Here is a 24,067-nt window from a genome sequence, read left to right on the forward strand (position 1 = left end):
GTAGGTATATTATTATATACTAGCTGAATTACCCGGCGTTGCCCGGAAAAAAAATCTGATTGTTCAACTCCTTTTGGGTGTAACATACTGTGGAACTAATGTCTTTTTAAGTGTAAATTATACTATATTTTAATGTACAGCCATCACTCGACCGGTGTTGTCCGTGAAATTCGCAGCAGTATATTTTATCAGGTAGGCAATCTACTTGCGGTAGATCGTGGACCCCTTGCGGCCTTGCTGTTTATAGGTACATAAATGTATAATTTAACTCTAAAGTATCTGAGTTTGTCGTTTTTACTTAATTCAACCTACGGCTTCCAAATTAGTCTTTTGTCTAACGTTTCGCCGAGGTATTTGACACTATCGCGGCTGCTAAGATATTATGTATTAATAATCAAATTTCAGTGGGTTGGGAGTACGGTAACGACGTAGACTGATTATGACGCCTGTGCTCTTGGAAGCGTTTCATTGAGATCCGCATGTATAAATAGATGCACATGTGTAAAAGTGCACTTTTATTTAAATTATAAATTATAATTTTTACGAAATTGTATACATATTATATTCAAACAAAAAAATAAGATTTTAGTTAGGCAGTTATTTTATTGCAATGTGCTATAGTAATAGACTTAAAACTTAGAACTTAAAACTAGTACTCATGCATGTTACGTTGCAAGTGTTAGTTATCAGTGGCGTATCCGAGTTGTAACCCCAAACATTGTTTCTGGATACGCCACTGTTGTAAGTTACAACCATATATGTAATATCATATATGATTGACCAGTGGTTGACTGATGTTGATTTTAACGTCAATATGAATTCAATTGAGAAACACGGACATTAATGTTTCAAAATAATGACAATTGGATGATATGAACATAAAAATATGTATCATACAATTTATATATACAGGGCGTATCTTATGTCATTGTACGCGGTGTTTTTTAACGATTATGGATCGATGAAATGGAATTTCGTTAAAACGAAAAAAGGCGTGTTTCTTTATTTTTAACAGGCAATTTTTTTATAATAATTTCAAAATTTTTAATCACGCAGGTGTACCAATAGCAAAATAAACTTTATTTTTCCAAATGGAAACTACTATATTTATGTGAAAATTGCTCTGCTCAGAATCTAAAACTAAAAAAAAATTGTATTCGTTAGGTTAAAAAAGGTGGATAAGTGGATGTCGCTCTGCTGTACAGTAGGTTACAAGTGGGTCTCTGTAATGGATGGTGTTAAATTTGAATTCAATGATATAATATCATTGTATAAGAAAAACGATTCTGAGCGAAAACGGTCAGTCAGCCTATGATATTACCAAGTATATTTGATGATATCGTGAATAAAGTAATTTATATATAACCTATTTACGTGGAGCCTTGTTTTAAATTTTCAATCCTTAGCCATAAAAGTTGAACATTTTATACATTTTTAACTACAAAATAATTAATAAATTTTAAATGTGATAAACTTCGTCAGAATTTGAACTTTAAATGCTTATAAAAAAAATTCTGCCTATGTATTTTTAATTTTTTTCATCTGCCTTTGAAACAATAACCTAGGAGCCTTCTATTAAATGTTCAAGCTTTTTTAACCAACAAATAAAATGTTATTGATATTTATAGAAAAAAAAAACTAAAAAAAATGGAAACTGAAAATGTCCGTAAAGGTTTCCTAGCCGCGGCTAGTCGCAACCGCTGGCCGCAGCGACCGGCCGCACCATACTGCTCACGGACGAGTACAGACGCCGGCCGCAGCGGCTATAATGCTGTTCCATAGCAGAGCAGTCGTTGCGGCTCGACGCTGCGGCCAGCCGTTGCGACTGGCCGCGGCTAGGAAACCGTACCTTATACAGCTCAAAATAAGTCAAAATGTTTGGAAAATGTTATGGTGTATAGAAAATGCTAATATAAACATTCAGTCAAAATTGCATGTACCTACGGACACCAAAAACAAAAATTTTCTCAAAAACAGATTTTGCATAAAAATTCCCGTTTTTCCTTCATTTTTCTTTTGTTCTTCACGTCGCTTTAGAAAACTACTGGGAAATGTTTACTTTTGACCCCCCAAAGTACCAACTAGATTCATTTTTCTATCAGAAGTTACTGTTGAAGAAAATTCAAGCATTTTTACTGTCCTAAAAAGTGATGACACACAAAAATAAAAAAATAAAAAAAAAACACACATCATTATAAAATCAATACATTCATCGCTTCGCTCAGAATCTAAAATTTAGTTCCAGATTAAAATAATAATAGTGTAGAAATTCTAGCTAGACTAAGCCGGCGTGAAAAATAATGCACCGGCATGTTTGGACCATATCATTTACATGGTTCATTATCCCGCTGCGGGATAATTTTAAACCGATTTAGTCTAGCGAATTTCTACAATGTATTGTATATTGCTTGCTATTGGTTACAGGCATGTTTGTTGATTTGTATTATTATTTTTTTTTATATAAAATATATATATATATATATTCTATAACTATACAAATGTGAAATGAAAATCTTTGTACAGGGTAAACTCTGGAACTACTAATCAGATCTTCTTGATTTTTTCTTTAAACGAAAGAGTATATCACGGAGAAGGTTTCTATGAAAGAAAATTTTAGGCAAATCCACTGGAAAAGTAGAAAATCTGGCCTGTTTACGGACATTGTCAATTTTCAATTTTTTTAGTTTTTTTTTTCTATAAATATCAATACAATTTTATTTGATGGGTAAAAAAGCGTGAAAATTTAATGCAAGGCTCTTGATATATTGTTACAATAGCAGTTAAAAAATATTAAAAATACATAGGCACAATTTTTTTTTATAAGCATTTAAAGTTTGAATTTCGACAACATTTATCAAATTTAAAATTTAATAATTAATTTGTAGATAAAAATTTATAAAATGTTCAAATTTTTTAGGCAAGGATTGAAAGTATAAAACGAGGTTCCACGTAAATAGGTAAATATATAGATTACTTTATTCACAATAATATCATCAAATATACTTAGTAATATCATAGGCTGACTGACCGTTATAGCTCAGAATCGTTTTTCTTATACAATTATATTATATCATTGAATTCAAATTTAACACCATCCATTACAGTAACCCACTTGTAACCTACTGCACAGCAGAGCGACATCCTCTTAACCACTTTTTTTTTTTGAAAACTTTATGTTGCTCAGTTACTGCTTTTACACGGAATATTCACAACTCCGCAAGAAATCAAATGCGTTCAATTTTAAACGAATGTTTACACCAATTTTAAACGTATATTTCAAACATTTGCTACGTGTGAAACCGGCTTTATAAAATCCTAAGAAGAGCCTCAGGCCTCCACCATCAACTGCTTTCCAACGCTTTCTTAATTAATTTACATTTACTTTTTCCTTATATCCAATTAATTGGTATTTTTAATTGAATCAATGATAATTCGATTGCATAATAATGCCATAATGGTATTAGAAGACGTTGCTGCAATGCTGCTAATGGATAGTTACTCTACAGCCATGACCGACGTCCAATCAAACACTTGAATATGGATAATTTTCTATCTGTTCGTTAAATTGTATAATAGTATTATAATAGGTACCTATATAATAATATTTTTGAGAACAATTGATAATTATTAATTGGTTAAATATTATGATATAAATAGTACAAACCAAAGGTTTGAGAAAAAATATTAAATTTATTTATACACCATTGTAGTTTATAAATACAAAGGCAATGAATAGGAACTTTTTTTATCATAAATATACACACAAACACACTATAATTCATAAAGAATACATCAGATAAAAATGACGTCAATATGTATACATTATTTATCTACAAATTTAAATTGTGGTACGATATGACGTAATGTATGGCGCGTTCTATTTTTACAGACATATATTTAAACTTAGTAGAGTATAATATTATGTATATTATAGATCAAACTATTAGTATACAATTATAACTATTAAATAGTTTTTAAAAATACTTGCCACATTAATTATCAAATTTAAATTTGATTATCTATCCTTTAATAAGATTTTTTTTAATAGGTTAAGTAGACATTAATATCTCTTAATTATTAGTGATTATTTTTTTTATTATTATTAGTTTAATACTATCTTACAAGTCAGTGGCGTAAACATGGTTTCTGAAAAGGAGGGTGAAAAAAAAACAGCTAAATTGGAAAATCCCCCACCCTCTCAAAACTTTTTATTAAGGTAATAAAAAGCCAATGGGGGGACCTGACCCCTATGCCCCCCTTGACTACGCCACTGTCACAAGTTGTATATTGACTTTAATCATCGATTTCAAAATAGACAATTACTAAATATTATGAAATCTACGCTATACCACTTTTGATATTTGAATGTATCATAAAATTAATAGTTTTTCAACTAAACCAAGATTATTTACACGTATCCATAAAAAATTGAATATATTCAATTGTAGTTCTTGAGTACCAATGCATTTAATATCAATAAAAAAATTGGGGTCATTCTATATTCAGAATTATACTTAATTTTCCAAAATATTATATCAGCTAAAATTATACTCATATATTAATATTATAAGTCATGTTTTGAATTTATTATCAAATAAGTTATATAAGGTACCTACAGAAGAAGGTAATAAATCAGTTTATTTTACATATGATTATAAAAAAAAATATATATATTCAATTGATTCAATTTATTATATTTATAAAAATGTATTCTATTTGATGTTTGAGATAAAGAATTTATGAAACAATTGAATAATATTGTTTCTTAATCTTCCAAGAAGAAGTACTGTCCAGCTCTTTTTTGTTCCACATCCTAGAAAATAAATCAAATATTTTAACTCAAGATAAAAATAATAACATAGGTTAATCTTGTTAATATGACCATGGAAATGTACAAAGCTTTAAACAGTTCAGTACCAATCTTAATGCAGAGTAAAATACGTTATCAGATTCATATTATCGAAACACTAGTCTTACTAGGGATTGGAATTTGTAGAAGTTCCATAATTAACTATAATATGCAACTTAAAACATATAAAATATTATTTCTAGACCTATTTATTCAATTTTTAGGCGGACAAAAGTAGAAATCCATTTAATACAGTAATAAGTTTAAAAAAAACAAAAATTTAATATTCATCAATGCATCAAGGCAATATCGTCAATTTTAGAACGAAATAGCATACTTCTTACATTTCTATATATTTATGCATATTTTATATTTTATAAACAAATTTTAATGTAATATCTATGTAGGTATTTCATACTTCATTGCATAATATACATATCTTTTTCTTTTTCTAATAAGTACAAAATAGCAAAAAGTCAATTTTTCCACTATAATAGAACTTTAAATACCCGATACCGACACGTTGATGTATTATTATTATTGTCCAATCAGTTTTCCACATTTCTTTAAATCAGTTATTTAAAGAAAATAATAATTTTGGATTATACTAAGAAACTATAATATGTAACTCATAATAAGTTAATGTTTTGACTAATATTGTTTTTTTTGCATATTATTTAAAATTTTTGTTTGAATAATTTACATTTTTTTAAGTGCATATTTTATCAATTATGACTTTGTAACTTCCTCCATCTCATGACATAATATTATTATTGAAAAATGCTCCCGCTCACCTTCACAGAGTTTGTTTTATTAATTCGAGGTCTGAAGTTATTAGGATCCCTTCTAAAAGTAATTCCGAGTAGCTCCAAAAATCTGTTCATTCCAGCTAATAATCCTTGAGGAGTATCTGCTGTAGATGATACTGATGGTTGGCCTTCTAATACTATAACTCGATCCGCCAAATAAGTTGCCATAATAAAATCATGCTCTACCACAAATCCTGTCTTTTTAGCATGCAAAATGAATCGCTTAATAACTTTAGCAGCCACTAAACGTTGTTCTGAGTCCAAATAAGCAGATGGTTCATCAATTAAATATATATCTGCAGGTTTTCCTAAACAAAGTGCAATAGCAACTCTCTGTAATTCTCCACCAGACAAATTTTGAACTTCTTGATCCATAATATCATCAATTTTTAATGGTTTCATAACTTCTGTTATAAACTGTGGATGTATATAAGCATCTCGAATCTTTTCATGTAAAAGTACTCGCACCATACATTGACTTTTAGGACTGATTTTTTGAGGTTTATAGCTTACATTCAACCTTGGTAATTCAACTGCAACATTATGTTAACCAATTGATTTAATTATAAAAAATAATAAACTTAAACAATCAAATACAAATAAAAATGTATAATACCTTTGGCACCATCAGCTGGCATAATACCGGCCAAAAGTTTAATGAATGTTGTTTTTCCAGTACCATTTTCACCCAACAGAACTAAAATTTCAGAATCTGTAAATTGTCCTGTTTCCACCTTCAAATAAAAATTGCCCAATGTTTTGGACATCTCTGGATATTCATAATGAGTCATGCGTTTAACTTCTTCTTCAGTAGCACTTTCTGAGACTTTAAAAATAAGACTTTCATCTCGGAAACGAAGATTTTCAGTTGGCACAAAACCATCCAAAAATATATTGATGCCTAAATATATTTAAAACAAATATAATATGAACAATAAGTTATATTTAAAATAAATATATGAAAAGTAAAATATTAAATTAATAAAAAAATATTTCTTACCTTCACGTACTGAAAAAGGCATAGTGACAACTCCATAAGCTCCAGGTACTCCATAAAGAACACAAATATAATCAGATAAATAATCTAACACTGATAAGTCATGCTCTACTACAATAATGTATCTAGAAAATTATTTTTTAAAAGATTAGATTTTGTATTTTCAAGAGAATTTTCAAAATATAACTTACTTATCAGGAGCAATTAAGGACCGTATAGTTAAAGCCGCCTTTAAACGCTGTTTAACATCTAGGTAACTAGAGGGCTCATCAAACATAAATATGTCTCCATTTTGGATACAAACCATTGCACATGCAAAACGTTGCAATTCTCCACCAGAAAGTTGTTCGATGGATCTATCTCTTATCTTATCCAACTCTAAAATAAATGCATAACATATTGTTATTGATGTATATTAATATTTATATATGATTAGTATTTTATACATGAATAAATAATTATACTATAAGTACTAACATACCAAGGAAATCACATATTTCTTCAATATTATTCCGTTCATTTTTCTTATCCAACAACTGTTGAACAGTACCTTTAACAGCTTTGGGAATTTGATCAACATATTGAGGTTTTATCATTGCTTTTAAATCATCTTCTAAAATTTTGGTAAAATAATTTTGTAGTTCTGATCCTCTAAAATGATTTAATATTTCAGACCAATCGGGTGGATCCTATGAATATTTCAAGATAGTAAAACTTAATTTAAATATCTGCGAAAATAACATTGAAAGAATTCCCTATTAAATTTATATCAACTCACTGAAAAACGTCCAAGATTTGGTTTTTGTTTGCCGGCAAGTATTTTTAATGCGGTAGACTTCCCAATACCATTAGTTCCAACCAAACCTAAAACTTCACCCTGTCTTGGCGTAGGTAATCTATGCAATTTAAATGAATTTTTGGAATACCTATGTGTAGTATCCTTTTCCAAATTGCTAGGCAAATTAATGATAGTTATTGCCTCGAATGGGCATTTTTTGACACAAATACCACAACCAATACATAATTCTTCTGATATTGAAGCTATTTTATCATTTGGTGCTACTTCTATACATAATTTGCCCATCCTCACGACAGGACAAGATTTTTTGCATTCTTGACGACATCTTTTGGGCTTACATTTATCATTATTCACAATAGCTATTCGGATTTGTTTATCCGTCTCTTCGACAGCTTTGTTTCGCGGCATTTCAAGAGTTTTTAAAGCTAAAAAAAAATCTTTTAATATTATTCAATAATGTGTTTGGTAAATTTCTATTAGGTACAAGTCAGAAGGCACTCAATATTTTTGTTAACTTTCACAATAAAATAGTTATAAGAATGTACAACAAATAATGACGAAGTGTTCGTACCTTATGAAATTATTAACTAGTAACGACTAACAAGTGTAGAAGAACTGATATTATTGACTTAACTAATAACTAAAGAACCTGTTACAATTCAAGAATAAATATAAAACAGAAATTTAGAACATTCACCTATAGAAATAGGTGTCTCACAGTGAAAAAAAGAAAAACACAATATTATTCAATTTTATTAAAGATAAAAAAAAAAAAAAAACACGTTGACGTCGGCTTTCGATAACCTCAAAAAATTCTAAGAGTCGTTTTCCAAAGAGTATGAACTTTTTATCAAGCGGCTGACTCTGTGGTATTATTTAACGATTTGAAAATATTTGTACCGCGGTACAGCATAGAATAGATATAGTACAAGCCTAATGATAATACGAGATGATAGGGAAAAGGAATAAAATAAATAATAATATAAATAACTTATTATAATGATTGGGCGAATAATTCAATTTATCCATTAAAAATCAGTACAATATTTTAGGTACTATATTATAATCACTTCCAGACATTCCGACTTCGTAGTCATTTTTGTACTATTTAGTATTTAATAAGTAAATAGTTCCATTCAATTTATTTAAAATGACAGAAAACAAAGAATTCAAAGAAACTAAATTTAAAGGTAATTTTCTACTACTGTTTAATATATCTTATGAATAAATAATATTTAGAATAAATTTTTTGATAAATATGATGCACAATATTCGTAGAATTGGTATCCTACAGTGAACCGGCTCTTCGCAATAATTCTTCAGTCGTCGAATACTGCCGTACTTCAATGTCTGCTTTATCTGGGTGTACTGCTGGCATTCTAGGATTGACTGGACTATCTGGATTCATATTCTACATATTTTCCGTTTTAGCATTATGGGTAACTCATTTTGATAAAATATTATTTTTTTTTAATTTATATTATTTTGATAACTCAAGTGGTATGTCATAAGTCTTCTATTCAACTTATTAAAAAATCGTTTTTTAAAATAGATTAATGTTTTCAAGTCAGAATAATAAGATTTAAAACAATTATTAATTTATTTAAATATGTATTTGTCTACTTTAATAACTATTCATGATTTGAATAACAAGACAAACAATTTCATAACCCTCAGCCAAACTTTTAACCTAATTTTGGACACTACTTTTCAACCAATATCAATTAACCATAACAACATTTTACCCTTTTCAGAACAAAAATTAATTTTATTTCTTTTTACTAAACATTCACATTTCTTATTATAATTAACTAATGAAATAATTATAATGATATACAAAATGCATTTACATCAAATTTTCAGTTATATTTGTATTTTACGAAAAAATGTTGTTTTTACAAAACCTTTACTTTTGAAACGTGTGGTCTTAAATCAGGGTATTAAATAGTCTGGAACCATAGAACTATGTGTATAGTTTTAAAATTGTATTGCCTACATCTTTTGCTACAGCTAAGTTAAGTTTCTTCACATTGAAAATTTATTATAGCCGGAGTTCCCCAAGGCAGCGATATTGCTCCCTTTCTCTACAATATTTTTATGCACGACATTCCTAAAACTTTCTTTACTGAACTCAGTTCCTACGCGGATGACACGATAGTTGTGGCTTCCAATGAAAACCCAATCATTGTTTCTAGTATGTTACAAAAAAACCTCAACATAATTGACCTCTGGATAAAAATATGGAAAATTAAAATTAACGAATCTAAGTCGTCCTTTATTACATTCTCCCCAAGAAAAGGATCTTGCCCCTTAGTCACAATGAACAACATCCCAATCCCCTCCTACTCAAAAGTTAAATAATATCTTGATCTTATCCTCTATAATAAACTTACCTGGAATCCATCCTCACCTAAAAGTCAAACGAAAAGCCCTTAATACCCGTCTCCACCTCCTTAAACCCCTACTGAAATCTAAAATGAATATAAATACCAAACTACTAATTTACAAGTCCTTACTCAGGCCACTATGGACCTACGGCGTTCAATTATGGAGTGCCGCTAAACCTTCTAACACCCGTACAATCCAAGCCTTTCAGTCAATATGCCTTCGCCTAGTTTTATCTGCACCCTGGTACTTAACCTGTAACAATTTCCACAAAGATCTTAAAGTCCAAAATCTTAACCAAATCTCCAAATTATATTACACCAGATTTCACAATAAACTTCAACAACACACTAACCCTCTAATCTCTAAATTATCAACGAACACACTCCCCGATAACCCACGCCGCAGACTTAAAAGACAATGGTGTAGAGATCTGCTTCTTTAGTAGGCGAGCAGAATAAGTGCTGGATGTTGCTATCAGGTAACATCTCTCAAATTTTAAAAATGTTCATTGTTACTGTCAATTTATAGGGTGTTACCACTAGGTACCCTCCTTAATCATAAGATTCATGTCACCCTATTTTGACTGTCAATTATCAAACCTACTTATTGTACATTAAAAAATTTTATAGATTGTATATATATTTCAATATAATAAATAAAAAGACATTGAAAATTTAATTGTTATAAAAAATATATGAAGATTGATTTTTAGAAGTAGTTACTCACTATTGAAAGTCAAAGTATAGAGGAATTAGACCCAAACAATCTAATACAACTTCATTATGACAAAAAAATATACAATCAATTTAAGTTTTTAATATTGTGATGTTTAAATGTATAATTAAAAACCTTTTTTAATGGATATACTCGTATATTATAACTAATTTTAATTTAAATATTGGAGATTGAAAAAAGAAAAGACTTACTATACATATGAATTTAATTGACTTTTTTTTTTTTAGGGTTTGTTATTGTTCAAAGCAGGAAACTTGTGGCAAAAATATTTTCTTAATAGACATAGTCTATTCACTGGAGGTTTTTTCAGTGGACTTTTTGTATCCTTTTTATAAAATATATTATAAAAATTGTTAAAATATTAGTTAATATAATAATATATTCAGGGTCAGATTAATATTATCCTTAATATTATATTGATAATTTATACCTATAAACTATTATAATCAACATATGAATAGCATATATTTATTTACTAAAAGATTAAAACATGTTAAAATATTTTAATTAATACTTTAAATACAATTATGAAAATTCTATGTAAAAAAAAAATTATTGACTGTAAACATGTTCTTTATATTGTCCCCCTGCACGAAAAAAATATTACATCATATTATATTTGTTTTTAAAATTATGATTAAATAAAATTGTATAAATGAGGTCACTTTGGTAATGTTTTACCATTAATAATTATTTAATACATCGCTTGCTATTGGCAACTTAGGTACTGTAATGCAAAATTATAATGTTTTATAGTTAATACAAACAATGTATCACAATACGAATAAAAATTGTATCCAGCTACCCAAAAAAATATTTGTGTTATAAAAATAAAATTGTAAATAGCTGCAATCACCACACAATTTTTTATGTGAGACATAAAATGTAGTTTGTTTCACGTGATTGACTCATATTTTAAAAATTTGGTGCAAACACAGCTGTAACATGATGCTATAGCCACACCTCTATTAAATTAAAATGCACTTATAATATGTTATGTACTTATGTATAAAAATAAAATAAAATCCTGTTTTGGCCACTAATTTGTGTTTAGTGGTTATTCTCTCAACAATCCAACTTGTCGTTTCTGTTTAACCTATAATTCCGTTAATCTGAACCTGAATATGTTAATTTGTAAATAAAAACATTTGAAATTATTACAAAGTTACTTATATATTCCTTAATTAAATATTTTCAGACATATGTATTATTTTGGACGTATCCTTTTTGAATTGAATCATTGTTCTTATAAATTAAGACAATTTTAATTAGATATTATCACAATTTTTAATTATATTTGGCACAGCGGTTGCAAAGGGGGATTCCCTCCATGTCCATTTTTTCAATATTTATAATTACTTAAAACAGTAACCATAAATTTAATTTTTAATGATTAAAATTAGTGTGTTAAAAATCACCTACATCTCTCCTCGCCAATCAGGGATACAAGTGGGGTTGCAAATGTAATATACAGTATGAATATTTTTTCATGAAACACTCATTATTTCAAAAAGTATTAATGTTTTTGAAAATATTTTTAACATAGCTTAAAGTTGTTAAAAAAACAACATTTTTATTAAAAAAAAATTTAATATTTTTTATCCTTATAATTTTTTTACTTTATTGAATGTCAACATGGAGTTTTAATTTCATATTCCAAAGCAGAATATTTTTCTAAGTATTTTGATTCATAAAAATCGAATTTAGGGCGAATAGTTTATGAGTTATAAGTATTTAAAGTTTAAATGGGCGAAGTGGAGTGGTATGGGATTACCCCGGAAAATATTTGTCCACCACTCCGCTAAACTTTAAATACTAATAACTCATAAAAAGTATTTAAAAATATGATTTTTTAATAAAAACGTTTTTAACAACTCAAAACTATGTAAAAAAATATTTTCAAAAACATTAATACTTTTTAAATAACGAGTGTTTCATGATAAAGAATGACCTTGTATAATATATCCAATAAAAGGTAATTTTGTTATTATTATTATTTTATAATATGCATGTATGATGAATTCACTATAAAAATTTAATGCCTATGATTTTTTGTACTAAAAGTACATTTTTCCGTTTAGCCCCTCCTGTTCTACATTTCTATATCCATGCCTGCTCACTGGCCCACCCACCCAGTAGCGCCAAACTTATAACTTAAGAGGGGCGACCGTCCACCCTTTTTTTCGGTGGGTGGGGCCCGTGGGTAACCCAACAAACTATTTATGAATTATGATCCTAACTCCTAAGCTATTAATGTATATATATGCAGCAAAATTTTTTAAACAGGGGTGGTGGTCTGTATAACTTTTTACTAGCCCCCCCCCCCCTTTTAAAATATAGTTTGGCGCCACTGCACCCACCCATTACTATATCATTGACCGCCACTGATTTGGCATATATTAAAACTTGTTATAGTGGTTTTATTCTATCATTTCAAATATGTTAATAATGGGGTGTACACTTTTAGCAAGGATATATTACATAATTTTTATAACTACAAGTTTCTAAAGTTGCAAAAAAAAAATGACATTTAATTTTCTGATAACCTTCTATTTTAATTTAAAATTAATATATTTATCTAGAAAATTCATTACAGTTTTAAATATTGCATATAACATACATTGGATTACATTTTACATGAATTATTACTACATTATTTTTTTTTATAAAATAACAATTTAAATTTTAAGTTGACATAATTTTATTTTCAGTAGGACTTAAGAGGATGTCAGCGGACTATTTGTTTTCTCTCTCTGGCCCACGCGCATCATAGACAAAACACATTAACACAGAATCATTTTTTCTATGTTTTTAAGTTATCTTTGAGTAAAATCATCCATTACCAAAAAGATAGAAAATAATATTTCTGAGGGAATGACATATCAATTTTAAATTTCATTGTTATTTGACTTTGTATTCGACTTTTAAAATAAACAAAAAAATGTTGTAAATTTAAATTATGTTTAAATTGTTTTGAGACAATATTTAGACAAACCGATATGTCATTCCCTCAAAAATATTATTCTCCATCTTTTTTGTAATGGATGATTTTACTCAAAGATAAAATAAAAACATAGAAAAAATGATTCTGCGTAAATGTGTTTTGTCTATGTTGCGCGTGGCCTAGAGAGAGAAAACAAATAGTGCGCTGACATCTTCTTAATGAATATTTTAAAGCATTAAATAAGCAATATTTTAGCAGTTATGTGTATGTTTTTAATACATTTGATGAAATCAATACTTATTAACTTGAATTTAATTTATATAGGAAGAAATTAATAGTATATAATATTTATTCATATATTTACATATAACCAATGATCAATTATTGGGTAGAGGTGATGCAATGGATATTTGCCTTAGAGATACTCGGCTTGGTAAATTTATAGTGCTCGGATATTAATTAATAAAAAAAAAATTGGCTTTTAATATTGATTTATTTTTATCTATCAATGTATAGCCGTTTGGGTGGAAATAAGAGTAGTTTTGACGTGGTTACATGAAAAAATTTTAAATGTACTTTTTGCCAGCCCCTTCCATGCAAATTTTTTATTTGAAAATATGCAACACTCATTCTGTACTAACAAAAATTTTTTTTTTTTAATTTCACACATTTTCTCAACGTTTAATTTCTAAACTTATTTTTTGATGTTGTACATATCCCCGCCCATACAATTATATTTGCAAGTAGAAAAAGTAATGGCGCACAAATGTATATTGGAGCTCCAATGGTTTTGAAAATATTATTTTTGATAGAGGAATTCAATATTTAAAAAAAATCCTATTAGAACTAGTGGTGTACATATTTTGACCTTAGTGGCACAAAATCACCTAATGGCATACTAATTAATAATTATTAACAACAAAACTATTTCAAAGTTTATATTTTATTTTTTATTTTTGGTTGGGGGGATAATTTTATAAATAATTTTGTTTACAACTTGAAGCTATGTTTTATGATTTGGCAGTCCTCGTTTTACCCCTCATAATCCCATCCATATGGAAGGGTAGGAGAAAAGTTTTTACCCTTAGGCACAAAATGGCTTAAGGAGGTTAATGAAAGGCGACCGCCTGGTGGGTGGGTAAATAAGTTATTGTCAATATGATATAATTTATTATTAACTACAGTACTTATTTTATTAATACGACAGGTAGTTACAAATATTTCAGTGAATGCCTTTATCGAGTTATTGGGGCTGCAGGATAGGTAAAATATTAAACTAGCCTCTGAAAAATGTCAAATTTGCCATCCCATTATCTACATCAATGGTTATAAGTTTTAATTTTTAAGCTGATAACTAACACTTAAGACTGTTGATTTTAGAATTTAGTATGTTTTCAAAAAATAAATCATTGACTAACATATTAACCACAAATCAATGGATTAAGTATTTAGTAGTTAAGCTACACATTTAGATGTACTAACTTCAAAACAGTTATGTATATTAGACATCTGCCAACTCTGCATCATTGTAGTCTATAGACATGCCTATATATTATAATGACTTAGTATTAAGGTTCCATATTACATAAAAATGTATTAGTACTTTGAAATTAATAATTATTCTTAACTTTATATTAACAGATTTTTATATGGTATGGTACATGTCTATTAATTATTTTTCTTCTTGTATTCTTATGATTTTTTTTTTTAAAGTCTGAAATAAATTGTGTATCTTAGATGTATTATGCTGTGAAAATTAATAATAAAAACAATTTATTGCTTTATAAGGTATTATAATAATCATGTTTAATAATTTTTTTGTAATAATAATAATATATAATAATAATAATAATAAATTATCACTAATTTAACAACATGAAGGTAATTTTTATTAAGTTTACCATAAATGGTAATAAATTGTTGGTTAGGTATGGTATAATATATAGTAGAATTAATGTTGTAAATAATAAAATTTTAAACAGTCAATCATTACTTAATTAGTCTAGATTCTACATTAGAACACCAGCCTTAAAAAATCAATATTTAACAATATTTTTGAGACCTAACAGCTATGTAATAAACAATTATTTGAGGTCATATATTTCACCGAATCCAGTTTTTGTATTGTCTGTTTGGCCATCATCATTGTTTTTGACAATCTCGTACTCTTGTAGTTCTGCCTCCAACTCATTTTCCCAATGTTCTTCTACAAACCGGGTCCGTAAATTTTTAATAAACACACAAGGATAGGAAAAGTACTTATAGATCTTATGGGTATAAATTATTATTGCACATTAAGGATATAGGAAAAGCGTTTAGAAGAGAAAATACGCTTTTTGGGGGATTGGAAGCGAAGCGCTTAAAGAAAGTCGTCTTGTGGTTGCAATTTGTTGACATCGTTTCAAGCTGTTAACACAATACACACACACACACACATATTTGTTTAAAAATACATTCAGTCTACACACATACTTGAATGAATTTCATGTATGTTAGAAAATAAGCATATACTGAATGTTAATCCTAGTATGATAATTAAGAAGGGGGTATCTACAAATATAGTCATTAAACCATTCAGTAGTAAAATTATTTTACTTACCAATTGCATGTATCAATTAATAAAACGAGAACTTTTAGGAATTTAATAAAAAATAATTTGTATAAATTTAGAATATTAGAAGTAAATGTATAAAATAATAGCATATGAATTATAAAGTCACCATGCATTTAAGATGATAATGTGATGATAATTTCAATAAATTGGATGTCAAATAAAAAAAAACAAGGATACATAATAAAATATAGTGCAATTCCAAACTATAAACAAATATAACATAAATAACAAATCACGCAAATGCATTAATTCAATAACGAATTAATAAAAAAAAAAAATGTGCAATTGGTCTGATGTTTATTTAGATTTTAATAGTAAAAAAAAACTGTATTCTAAAGTTATGATATAACCATTTTTTCAATATTATGGAAAAATGAATACATTTTGAACCCAATGTCCATGCATAAAGTGGTTGTTAATTTAAATTTCCATAATTAATGAGAATTTTTCACTAAGTGCATTCATACAAAAATTAAAATTAACTAAGGCAAATATTATTTACATTTATGATAATACAAAACTATTTTTAAATGTACATTTCAATTAAATTTCCACCTTACGCTTTTTTTTCCAATAAAATAAAATAAAAAAGTAAAACAGTCTATATCGAAATAAAAAGAAAAAATAGGCAGTAATTTCATTCAAATATGTTTTAAATACTTAATAGACTTTTTAGAACAGTATAAAACTCATGGGTATAATGGTCCATTACTAGCACTCCATTTTAAATTTATAATTACTTTATTATAGGTACAATGTATGATGTACCAGAATTTTGAACTTATTATGTAAAATAATAAAACAATCGGTATTAGTATAAGCCTATATTTAAATAAATTTTTTAATTAATTTCAATAAAATAATTTATGATTCTTTTGATATAGACTTTTTTTCTTTGACTTACCATTTTCTGAAGATTCAACGCCCAAACTTTCTTTCAAGCTCTTCCTTATTTCATTTATTTCATTTGTATCATGTTCTGCAAATGTGTCGGATACAAACTCTGATTCTTTCATATAAGTGTCATTTTTCGTGGAGTCTATTGTTACAATAATAATTTTTAAAAAAAGCAAAATAAAGTGTATGCTAAACTAAATAATAATATGTGCATTATTTCACTAAAATTTGAAGTAAATGGCATAAGAACAGGTACTTTTAGGTCCAAAGATAACTTCATGCAAAAACAAAACATTATCACATTTTTATGAAAATAAACAAAGCCTTATGTTTAATTTTCTATGGTCATTTGTCTAATACATAAATTAAAATTGAATTTTAAACGTGTTTCTAAATATTAAAATTTAAAAATAATTATTTAGTAATATTAAGGGTTTTTTTTATATGTATAAACCTACTATCTATATATTATAATATTTTATATTTTATACTATTTATCCTAATTTAATTACCTGTCAAATCAGAATTGACATTTGATGATGCTGTTTTGTAATCTGTTGTTTCTAGTGATTCCAAATTGCTTGCATTGCAAATTAAATTGACTCTGTAGAAATAGTTTTGCCAGAAACTTTCTTCATTTATTCTAAATAAAATAATTTCAGATATAAGATACATATAATTGTATTATGAGAATTAGAACTTACATTTTGGGAACAAGATCAAACCGCATTTTCTCTAAGTTTGGGTCTTCAGCTAAAATAGCCAAAGCAACAGGATATGAAGTCTCATAATTGAAACTGAAATCTACACCTACTGGAGGACTGCGTACAAAATTACGCTTATCCTATAAAAAAAAATAAGTATAATATCTTATTATACAAATAATTTTAAACATACATGTACAGTAAATTATCGTTTCGTCAAATCTCAAGGGAAACAGAAAAAAGTTGAAGATATCAAGTCTTGTTGTAATGGTAATTTAAAGGTGATTTCAATTTAGTTTAGAGATAATAAAACATTTGAGATATCAATGTTTAACATAATAACATCTACTGTATTTATAAAATTACATTTCACATAATTTATACTAATTTCAAAACAATTATGATAATTTGTGTTATTTAATTTATCAACATTAACATTATGGTGCAGAAATGAGAACAATAATGCTACCGAAGCATGCACTTAAATAAGTGGATATTTATACTAATCGATACAACTTATAAACTAAAGACTGGATTAATATGCAAGTTATTTGACTTCTTTAACTGTGGTTGTATTAAGTTAAATATTTTCTATTTTAAAAATATGAGAAACCAAAATAAAAAACTGTCTCAAAAGAAATTAATTATCTAGTATTAAAAAATCTTAATTCAAATTAAGTGTTCTCATAAAGTAATAATAATAAACATATTAGTAACGTAGTAATAATATGGTATACATAAAAATAATAATAAAATGACAGGCGGGTATCTAGTATTTAGGAGATTATAATCTGGTGATGTGTATCCATCCAAGGGAACTAAGAAAAAAAAAAGTGAGAATCTTGTTTTGGAGAGAAAATGAAAGTCAAACAGTATTAGAATATGGTTGAGATTTCTTAAGATAGAGATACTCTTAGGCCTCTTTCACAGCCGCGCGTACGATACGTCGCGTACCGTACGCGCGGCTGTGAAAGAGGCCTTAAGGGTCCCAATGTCAGTTTTTCAAATTTTCCAGGTTGAGAATAAAATATTGAAAAACAAAGATCTATGTGGGCTGTAGAATATTTCCTTTTAGCAATTAAAAAAAAATTATGAAATTTGGTTGATTCTACAAGACGGTATCATTATTCCCACAGAGTGTATTTTCAAGGACAAAATGGCATCGGCACTGGGCGCCTTAATTAAAATGTTATAGTTTATACTAACTGTAGATAAAGCAAGACATTCAGCTTTAACGGCTTCTTCATTTGGGTGACCAATCCAAGGTGGAACAGCAGCAACCTCACTATCTTTTTTATCCTTTAAAAAAGACTCTTGTTCTTTGTTTAATTCCCCAAGTATACCCTATACAATCATACAATCATTACAGTCAAACATATATTTTATAATAATTATAATAATCAGGATACAGTTTAATATTCATAATGCAATGCCAATATGTACTGTAAAGAGTATGTTCTAATTTAATTTAAATACTTAAGAAGACATGATACCCGCATGTGTTGTCTCCGTCTTACAAGTGCGTAACATAGCAAATTCTATGCAAAGCAGAAAACGTGTATCTTCGTTAGTTTAAACATTAGAGTGAATTGACCTCTTATAAAATCTAAAGCTAAGATTATTATCTAGACAACCTCATAGGCTTTTTATTATATTTTAATTTTTAAGCGAGTTATGAGTACTTTAAGATGTATAAACAATTTACAGTTTTTAAATATTCAGCTCGCTTTAAAATTAAAATTTAATAAAAAGCCTATGAGGTTGTCTAGATAATAATCTTACCTTTAGATTTTATAAAAGGTCAATTTACTCTAATTTTTAAATTAATGGAGCTACACGTGTTTTGCTGAGCGTAAAATTTGCTATGTTACGCACTTGTAAAACAGAGACAACCATGCGGGTATTATGTCCTCCTAATCATATCAGACATAGGTACTATGTATTCCTTAAACTATTTTACAAGGGATTTAAAATTGGATATAATCTGATTCGGCACAATTTACTTGTTTGTTTACACCACTTCACAAATTATAATTTGTCACCGAGTAAACAAAATGCTATTTTTACGGTTTTTGAAAGTTGTTAATTATTTTGTTTACATATATTAGAGGCTTTCCTAACCCACTGGATGGTTTATCTACCTAAAATACTTTTTATATTTTCAATGCTCCTCTTTAATTTAATAAATATTATTAATATATTTTTTAAAACTTTATTTATAAAATAGACAGATTTAGGAGAATTTTAGAATAAGGGGTTTATTGAGAGATATTTGTATGGTACAATGATATACAAATAAAATTTAGTTGTAACATAATATGATTTACTGATTTATAACGTTTTGGTAAAATTTAAGTTTGTATAACTCAATAAATTAAAAATTCATTAATTTTTTGAGGATTCAGTGCGATTCAAGGAATGCACTAGTTCTAAAAGTTGTTTTTATTGTATTTTATTATTTTTTTAGGAGTACATTATAACTTAAATATGACTGGTATTATAATTTATAGTGGTATCTACTAACTCAAAACAATCCATAATTGGTACTTAAAATAATTACTAAACATGACAATCCTAAAATTTAGAGACATTGATACTATTTTAACTATAACTAAAATAATCTTAATGTCAATTGTTTATTAATTTAAAAAAAAAATCCTTGTTATTACCAATTATATCTAAATTTTTCAATAAATGATAAGATATGACAATTTAATAAAAAGTGTTTGGTCATGACAAACATAATAATTTTAAAAAGTTGTAAATTACAATTTTTATTTAAATATTAATTAACAATTTTATTCTTAAATTAAATTGGTGTATTTACAAGTATAATAACTATATGAAGTAAAACACTTGTGTATTTGAGCATCAAAATCTTTTTTCCCAATAAGATAGTAGATATATCAGTATTCTATCTGAGTTTTTATAAATAAAATTTGGATATATATTATGTTCTTGAAATTATGGTTTGCAAGCATTGTTTAGCCTTAAATAACATTCATCAAAAGAGCAGGTTCATTCTAATTAGTAATTATAAGATATATTTTATATTTAAGAATAAATGTGTAAATGTTTTAATAAATCTAATAACTTATACAGAATGGATAAATATTAATATTGAATAATAAGTAATAGCTTAAATAGATATTTATAAATATTTGTTTTTAATTTTATTATTATTAATTTTAAAATGATGTAATACTATTATGCAACACAAAATTATTTTTATATGAACTTATTTCAAACAATATAATCAATACTAACTAATAATATTTTTATACTGATTAATATTATTTACATATTATTAATCAATTAAATTAACGTACATTGACAAATTTTAATTTCTATATTTATTGCATATATTTTTTTGTAGTAGGTCAAGGTTGGGAGTAGTTGCTTAAAGCCGTACAATGAGTAGGGTTGGGAAATGCAAGGGGATAGGATGGATCAATAAACTGCTACTGCTATTAAACAGCATCCCTCCCCTTTGAGCACTTCCGTTATATTTATATACCACAAGAGGGTGGCATAAATGAGCAAATGATACATTTTTTAATATAATGCATTCACGTTTAAGTAAAAATTAACTAATTTATTTTATAAATTAAATTTAAAATTGCCATTTAAACTACTTATCATTTTAATCTTATAAGAAAAATGTTAATTATTTAAAACCTTAATGCAACTTAAAATTAATAAAAATTGTTAATCTTGTTTAAATAATTTGTTTGACCGAAATTTAAAAAAAAAACAATAATATTAAGATGTGTACCTATGTATTAATTATAAAAAGCTCTCATCAAGTTTAATCAATAGATAACCAATATACAATTTAATAAAATAAAAATAAAGATATTATTTAGTTTTGGAGAAAGTATTTATATTACTTTTAAATTAATGGCTTTTAAAAATTGTATTTTACTATAAAAACTTTTTTATTCACAAATATGATAAATAACTGTTCTTTAAAATAGATTTACAGATCTCAAGTGAAATAACAAAATTTAAGATTCTAGATACAAGCAAATAGATAATTACTACTAACAAATGTTAATTTTTATATAAATTTGTATATGTAATTTAAGAGTGATTTATATTTTACTAAAATAAATGTTACTTAATAATACATAACTAATCATAATTACTTCATTTTCACCAAAATATTTTTAGAATTTAATAACATAATTTAGTTAATTTTAATTAACATATAGAATCTACATGAAAGTATCATGATACTTACGTTTTCTCCGACAGTTTTCTTTATTTTAGCTCCTGCTTCACTGACTGTTTTTCCTGCTTTATTCACAGCACTGTATAAGAAGCTTCCTATCGATTTTGCTCCTTGTAAAGCTTTAGTTGATACTGGAAATACAAAAGAAAAATAAATATTTTAATAAATGGTATAAAAAATTGTAAGCATTAGAATACCTGATTATGTTTAAGATTTAAACAAATGTTGAAGAAATGTTATTAATTTAACTTATTAAGTATAATATTTCAATTTAAAATGTAGGATATTCATTTTATTACATAAATGTATAATCAAATAAATAATACTACCTATAATATACTTTTTGTTTATTTATTTGTACCTACAATATTGTATACTATTTTAATAGTACTTAAACCAAAACCCATTGATTAATATAATCAACTCTAAAAAAAATTTAAAATTCTAACCATTTCCTCCTTGAGTATTGCTCAAATCATCCTCTCCTTCTGAAATAGGGGTATCTGGATCTCCAGTAGCACTAAAACATGGTAAATTAAAATAAATATTAGGTAGATACTAATTAAAGAAACAATTAATTTTTAATTCACCTGGAGTTATCGTCTTCTTTCTCTTTAAAACTCTCTTTGGCAGCTTCTTGTAAAAGTTCTGCGGGGGGATCTGGTACAACTTCGCTGTCACTTTTACGCAAACCGGATATACCACTTCCCAACCAACTGGACATTTGATTTTTCACATTGCCCAACAGCTCTAGTTTACTGGGTGGTTTTGTTGGACTAAAAAAATAAAATATATCAGTTGTGCAAATAACAAAAATCAGTCACACTTACATTTTCTAATGTTTTAATTTTGAATTACTCACCTTAAATCTTCTTTTTTTTCAATGTACTCCTCGGGCTGTTCAGTCTTTGGTGATGGTACGGTTTCTTCTACGTCCTCTTGCTTTTTACCAATCCAGCTACTCATTTGACTAGTGATCCCGTTAAACATTTTGACAACTGTTTTTTTTTTTTACACTGAACGAAAACTTATACGTAAAATATATCTTCCGTTTAAAGTCTTGTATAATATGTATACGTATTGCTTAACAGAAACGGTAATTATTGCTATCGATGTATAGAAAACTGTATGAACACAGAGGGATTTTAAAACGTCTAAGTATAAATGCAGTTAACAGCTACGGAACGGATGGCAATATATTATTTTTTTGAAATGTCGAAAACGTAATGCGAGCGCAGCGGCAACAGAACGACGACTGACGCCCGACCAGTAGTGCGCCAGAGACTTGACTGTTCAGTCGACACGGGAGTGCTGAGCAGTGAGTAGTAGCGTAGTACGCACGGGCGGTACGGGAACAACAGTACGCGGCAATCGATTGAAATTTAGAGGAAAAGATTCGGTGCGGTGGTGTACTGTGTAGTCGTTAGTTCTGTGGCACAGATTTTACGTCATTTTGCCGGTTATCAGCGTGTGCCGTGATAAACTGTTAAAAATCAGCTCGCGACAAAGTAAATTGTTTAAAATTAAAATTTAATTTGTCACGACTCACGAATCAGCTGCAGCTATTATAGTTCCGTGCCATCATAGCGATTCGATGAAATCGTTGAACGATTATTATTGATTATTATTTTTAAATCTGAAGGGTTTATAGTGTTTCAACTTTCAAGTATTTGAACACTGTTCTGAATACCAATATTATAATTTATGCGTAATTATTACTAATGAGTAATGACCAATTATCACTTAGTAATGGTATCGCAGTGTGCAGACATCGCCATATCAGTCTGTACCTTGTACCTACCTACTGCATATTGTCACAGTCGATATATGATACACAATTTTACTATAGTCGCATTCAACTTTGAGTGTAGCCGTGGAAGTTAAAGTAACTACTTTGTACTATTGCATTGGCGCAACTTGGTGGGGAGGGGGGCATTTAGCTTCCCCGAGTTCTAATTTAGGACCTCCAAGTTCGAATTTCGCACCCTTTGTTTTTTCTAGGCCTACGTATAACTATAATTATTATAGTGAAATACCATCAATTTTGTTAGTCATAGTCATATGTCATAAAGTCATAACTATGACTTAAGTCTTAAT

At 27.6% G+C, this 24,067-nt stretch overlaps 3 protein-coding genes across 5 annotated transcripts; 1 reads left to right on the forward strand and 2 right to left on the reverse strand.

Moving 5' to 3' along the window:
• Positions 1 to 4,599: 4,599 nt before the first annotated feature.
• LOC132945929 (protein Pixie) lies at positions 4,600 to 8,208 on the reverse strand. Its single transcript, XM_061015754.1, has 8 exons — positions 8,026 to 8,208; positions 7,434 to 7,879; positions 7,137 to 7,344; positions 6,847 to 7,033; positions 6,659 to 6,780; positions 6,275 to 6,559; positions 5,644 to 6,191; positions 4,600 to 4,813 (listed from the first exon to the last, which is right to left on the reverse strand). The coding sequence occupies exons 2-8, from the start codon at positions 7,860 to 7,862 to the stop codon at positions 4,766 to 4,768; spliced, it is 1,827 nt and encodes a 608-aa protein (XP_060871737.1). The 5' UTR covers positions 7,863 to 7,879; positions 8,026 to 8,208; the 3' UTR covers positions 4,600 to 4,765.
• Positions 8,209 to 8,401: 193 nt separating this feature from the next.
• LOC132945931 (ER membrane protein complex subunit 6) lies at positions 8,402 to 15,322 on the forward strand. Its single transcript, XM_061015759.1, has 5 exons — positions 8,402 to 8,644; positions 8,733 to 8,893; positions 10,805 to 10,897; positions 11,776 to 11,795; positions 15,163 to 15,322. Exons 1-5 carry the CDS (start codon positions 8,605 to 8,607, stop codon positions 15,191 to 15,193), a joined length of 345 nt encoding a protein of 114 aa, XP_060871742.1. The 5' UTR covers positions 8,402 to 8,604; the 3' UTR covers positions 15,194 to 15,322.
• Positions 15,323 to 15,384: 62 nt separating this feature from the next.
• LOC132945930 (synapse-associated protein of 47 kDa) lies at positions 15,385 to 23,324 on the reverse strand. Of its 3 annotated transcripts, none has more exons than XM_061015755.1 (9): positions 22,833 to 23,324; positions 22,561 to 22,746; positions 22,420 to 22,490; positions 21,980 to 22,101; positions 18,943 to 19,080; positions 17,737 to 17,876; positions 17,545 to 17,675; positions 17,040 to 17,174; positions 15,385 to 15,727 (listed from the first exon to the last, which is right to left on the reverse strand). In XM_061015755.1, exons 1-9 carry the CDS (start codon positions 22,958 to 22,960, stop codon positions 15,606 to 15,608), a joined length of 1,173 nt encoding a protein of 390 aa, XP_060871738.1. In that variant the 5' UTR covers positions 22,961 to 23,324; the 3' UTR covers positions 15,385 to 15,605. The 3 variants fall into 3 exon arrangements, with proteins under 3 accessions (XP_060871738.1, XP_060871741.1, XP_060871739.1); XM_061015756.1 differs by having other exon boundaries at positions 15,387 to 15,927; positions 22,833 to 23,320; XM_061015758.1 differs by lacking the exon at positions 17,040 to 17,174 and having other exon boundaries at positions 15,386 to 15,727; positions 22,833 to 23,320.
• Positions 23,325 to 24,067: the final 743 nt, after the last annotated feature.

Source organism: Metopolophium dirhodum, chromosome 5, assembly GCF_019925205.1.
Source record: "Metopolophium dirhodum isolate CAU chromosome 5, ASM1992520v1, whole genome shotgun sequence".
Taxonomy (NCBI): domain Eukaryota; kingdom Metazoa; phylum Arthropoda; class Insecta; order Hemiptera; family Aphididae; genus Metopolophium; species Metopolophium dirhodum.

Coding starts and splice junctions, on each gene's coding strand:
- LOC132945930 (XM_061015755.1), bottom strand. CDS start 22,960: ATGTTTAACGGGATCACTAGTCAAATGAGTAGCTGGATTGGTAAAAAG. Junction 22,491..22,560: donor AAAGAAGACGATAACTCCAG/GTGAATTAAAAA, acceptor ACCATGTTTTAG/TGCTACTGGAGATCCAGATA. Junction 17,877..18,942: donor AATGTCTTGCTTTATCTACA/GTTAGTATAAAC, acceptor TTTTTTTTATAG/GATAAGCGTAATTTTGTACG.
- LOC132945929 (XM_061015754.1), bottom strand. CDS start 7,862: ATGCCGCGAAACAAAGCTGTCGAAGAGACGGATAAACAAATCCGAATA. Junction 7,034..7,136: donor AGAAATATGTGATTTCCTTG/GTATGTTAGTAC, acceptor CATTTATTTTAG/AGTTGGATAAGATAAGAGAT. Junction 6,781..6,846: donor TCCTTAATTGCTCCTGATAA/GTAAGTTATATT, acceptor ATAATTTTCTAG/ATACATTATTGTAGTAGAGC.
- LOC132945931 (XM_061015759.1), top strand. CDS start 8,605: ATGACAGAAAACAAAGAATTCAAAGAAACTAAATTTAAAG. Junction 8,645..8,732: donor CAAAGAAACTAAATTTAAAG/GTAATTTTCTAC, acceptor CAATATTCGTAG/AATTGGTATCCTACAGTGAA. Junction 11,796..15,162: donor ACATATGTATTATTTTGGAC/GTATCCTTTTTG, acceptor TTATATTAACAG/ATTTTTATATGGTATGGTAC.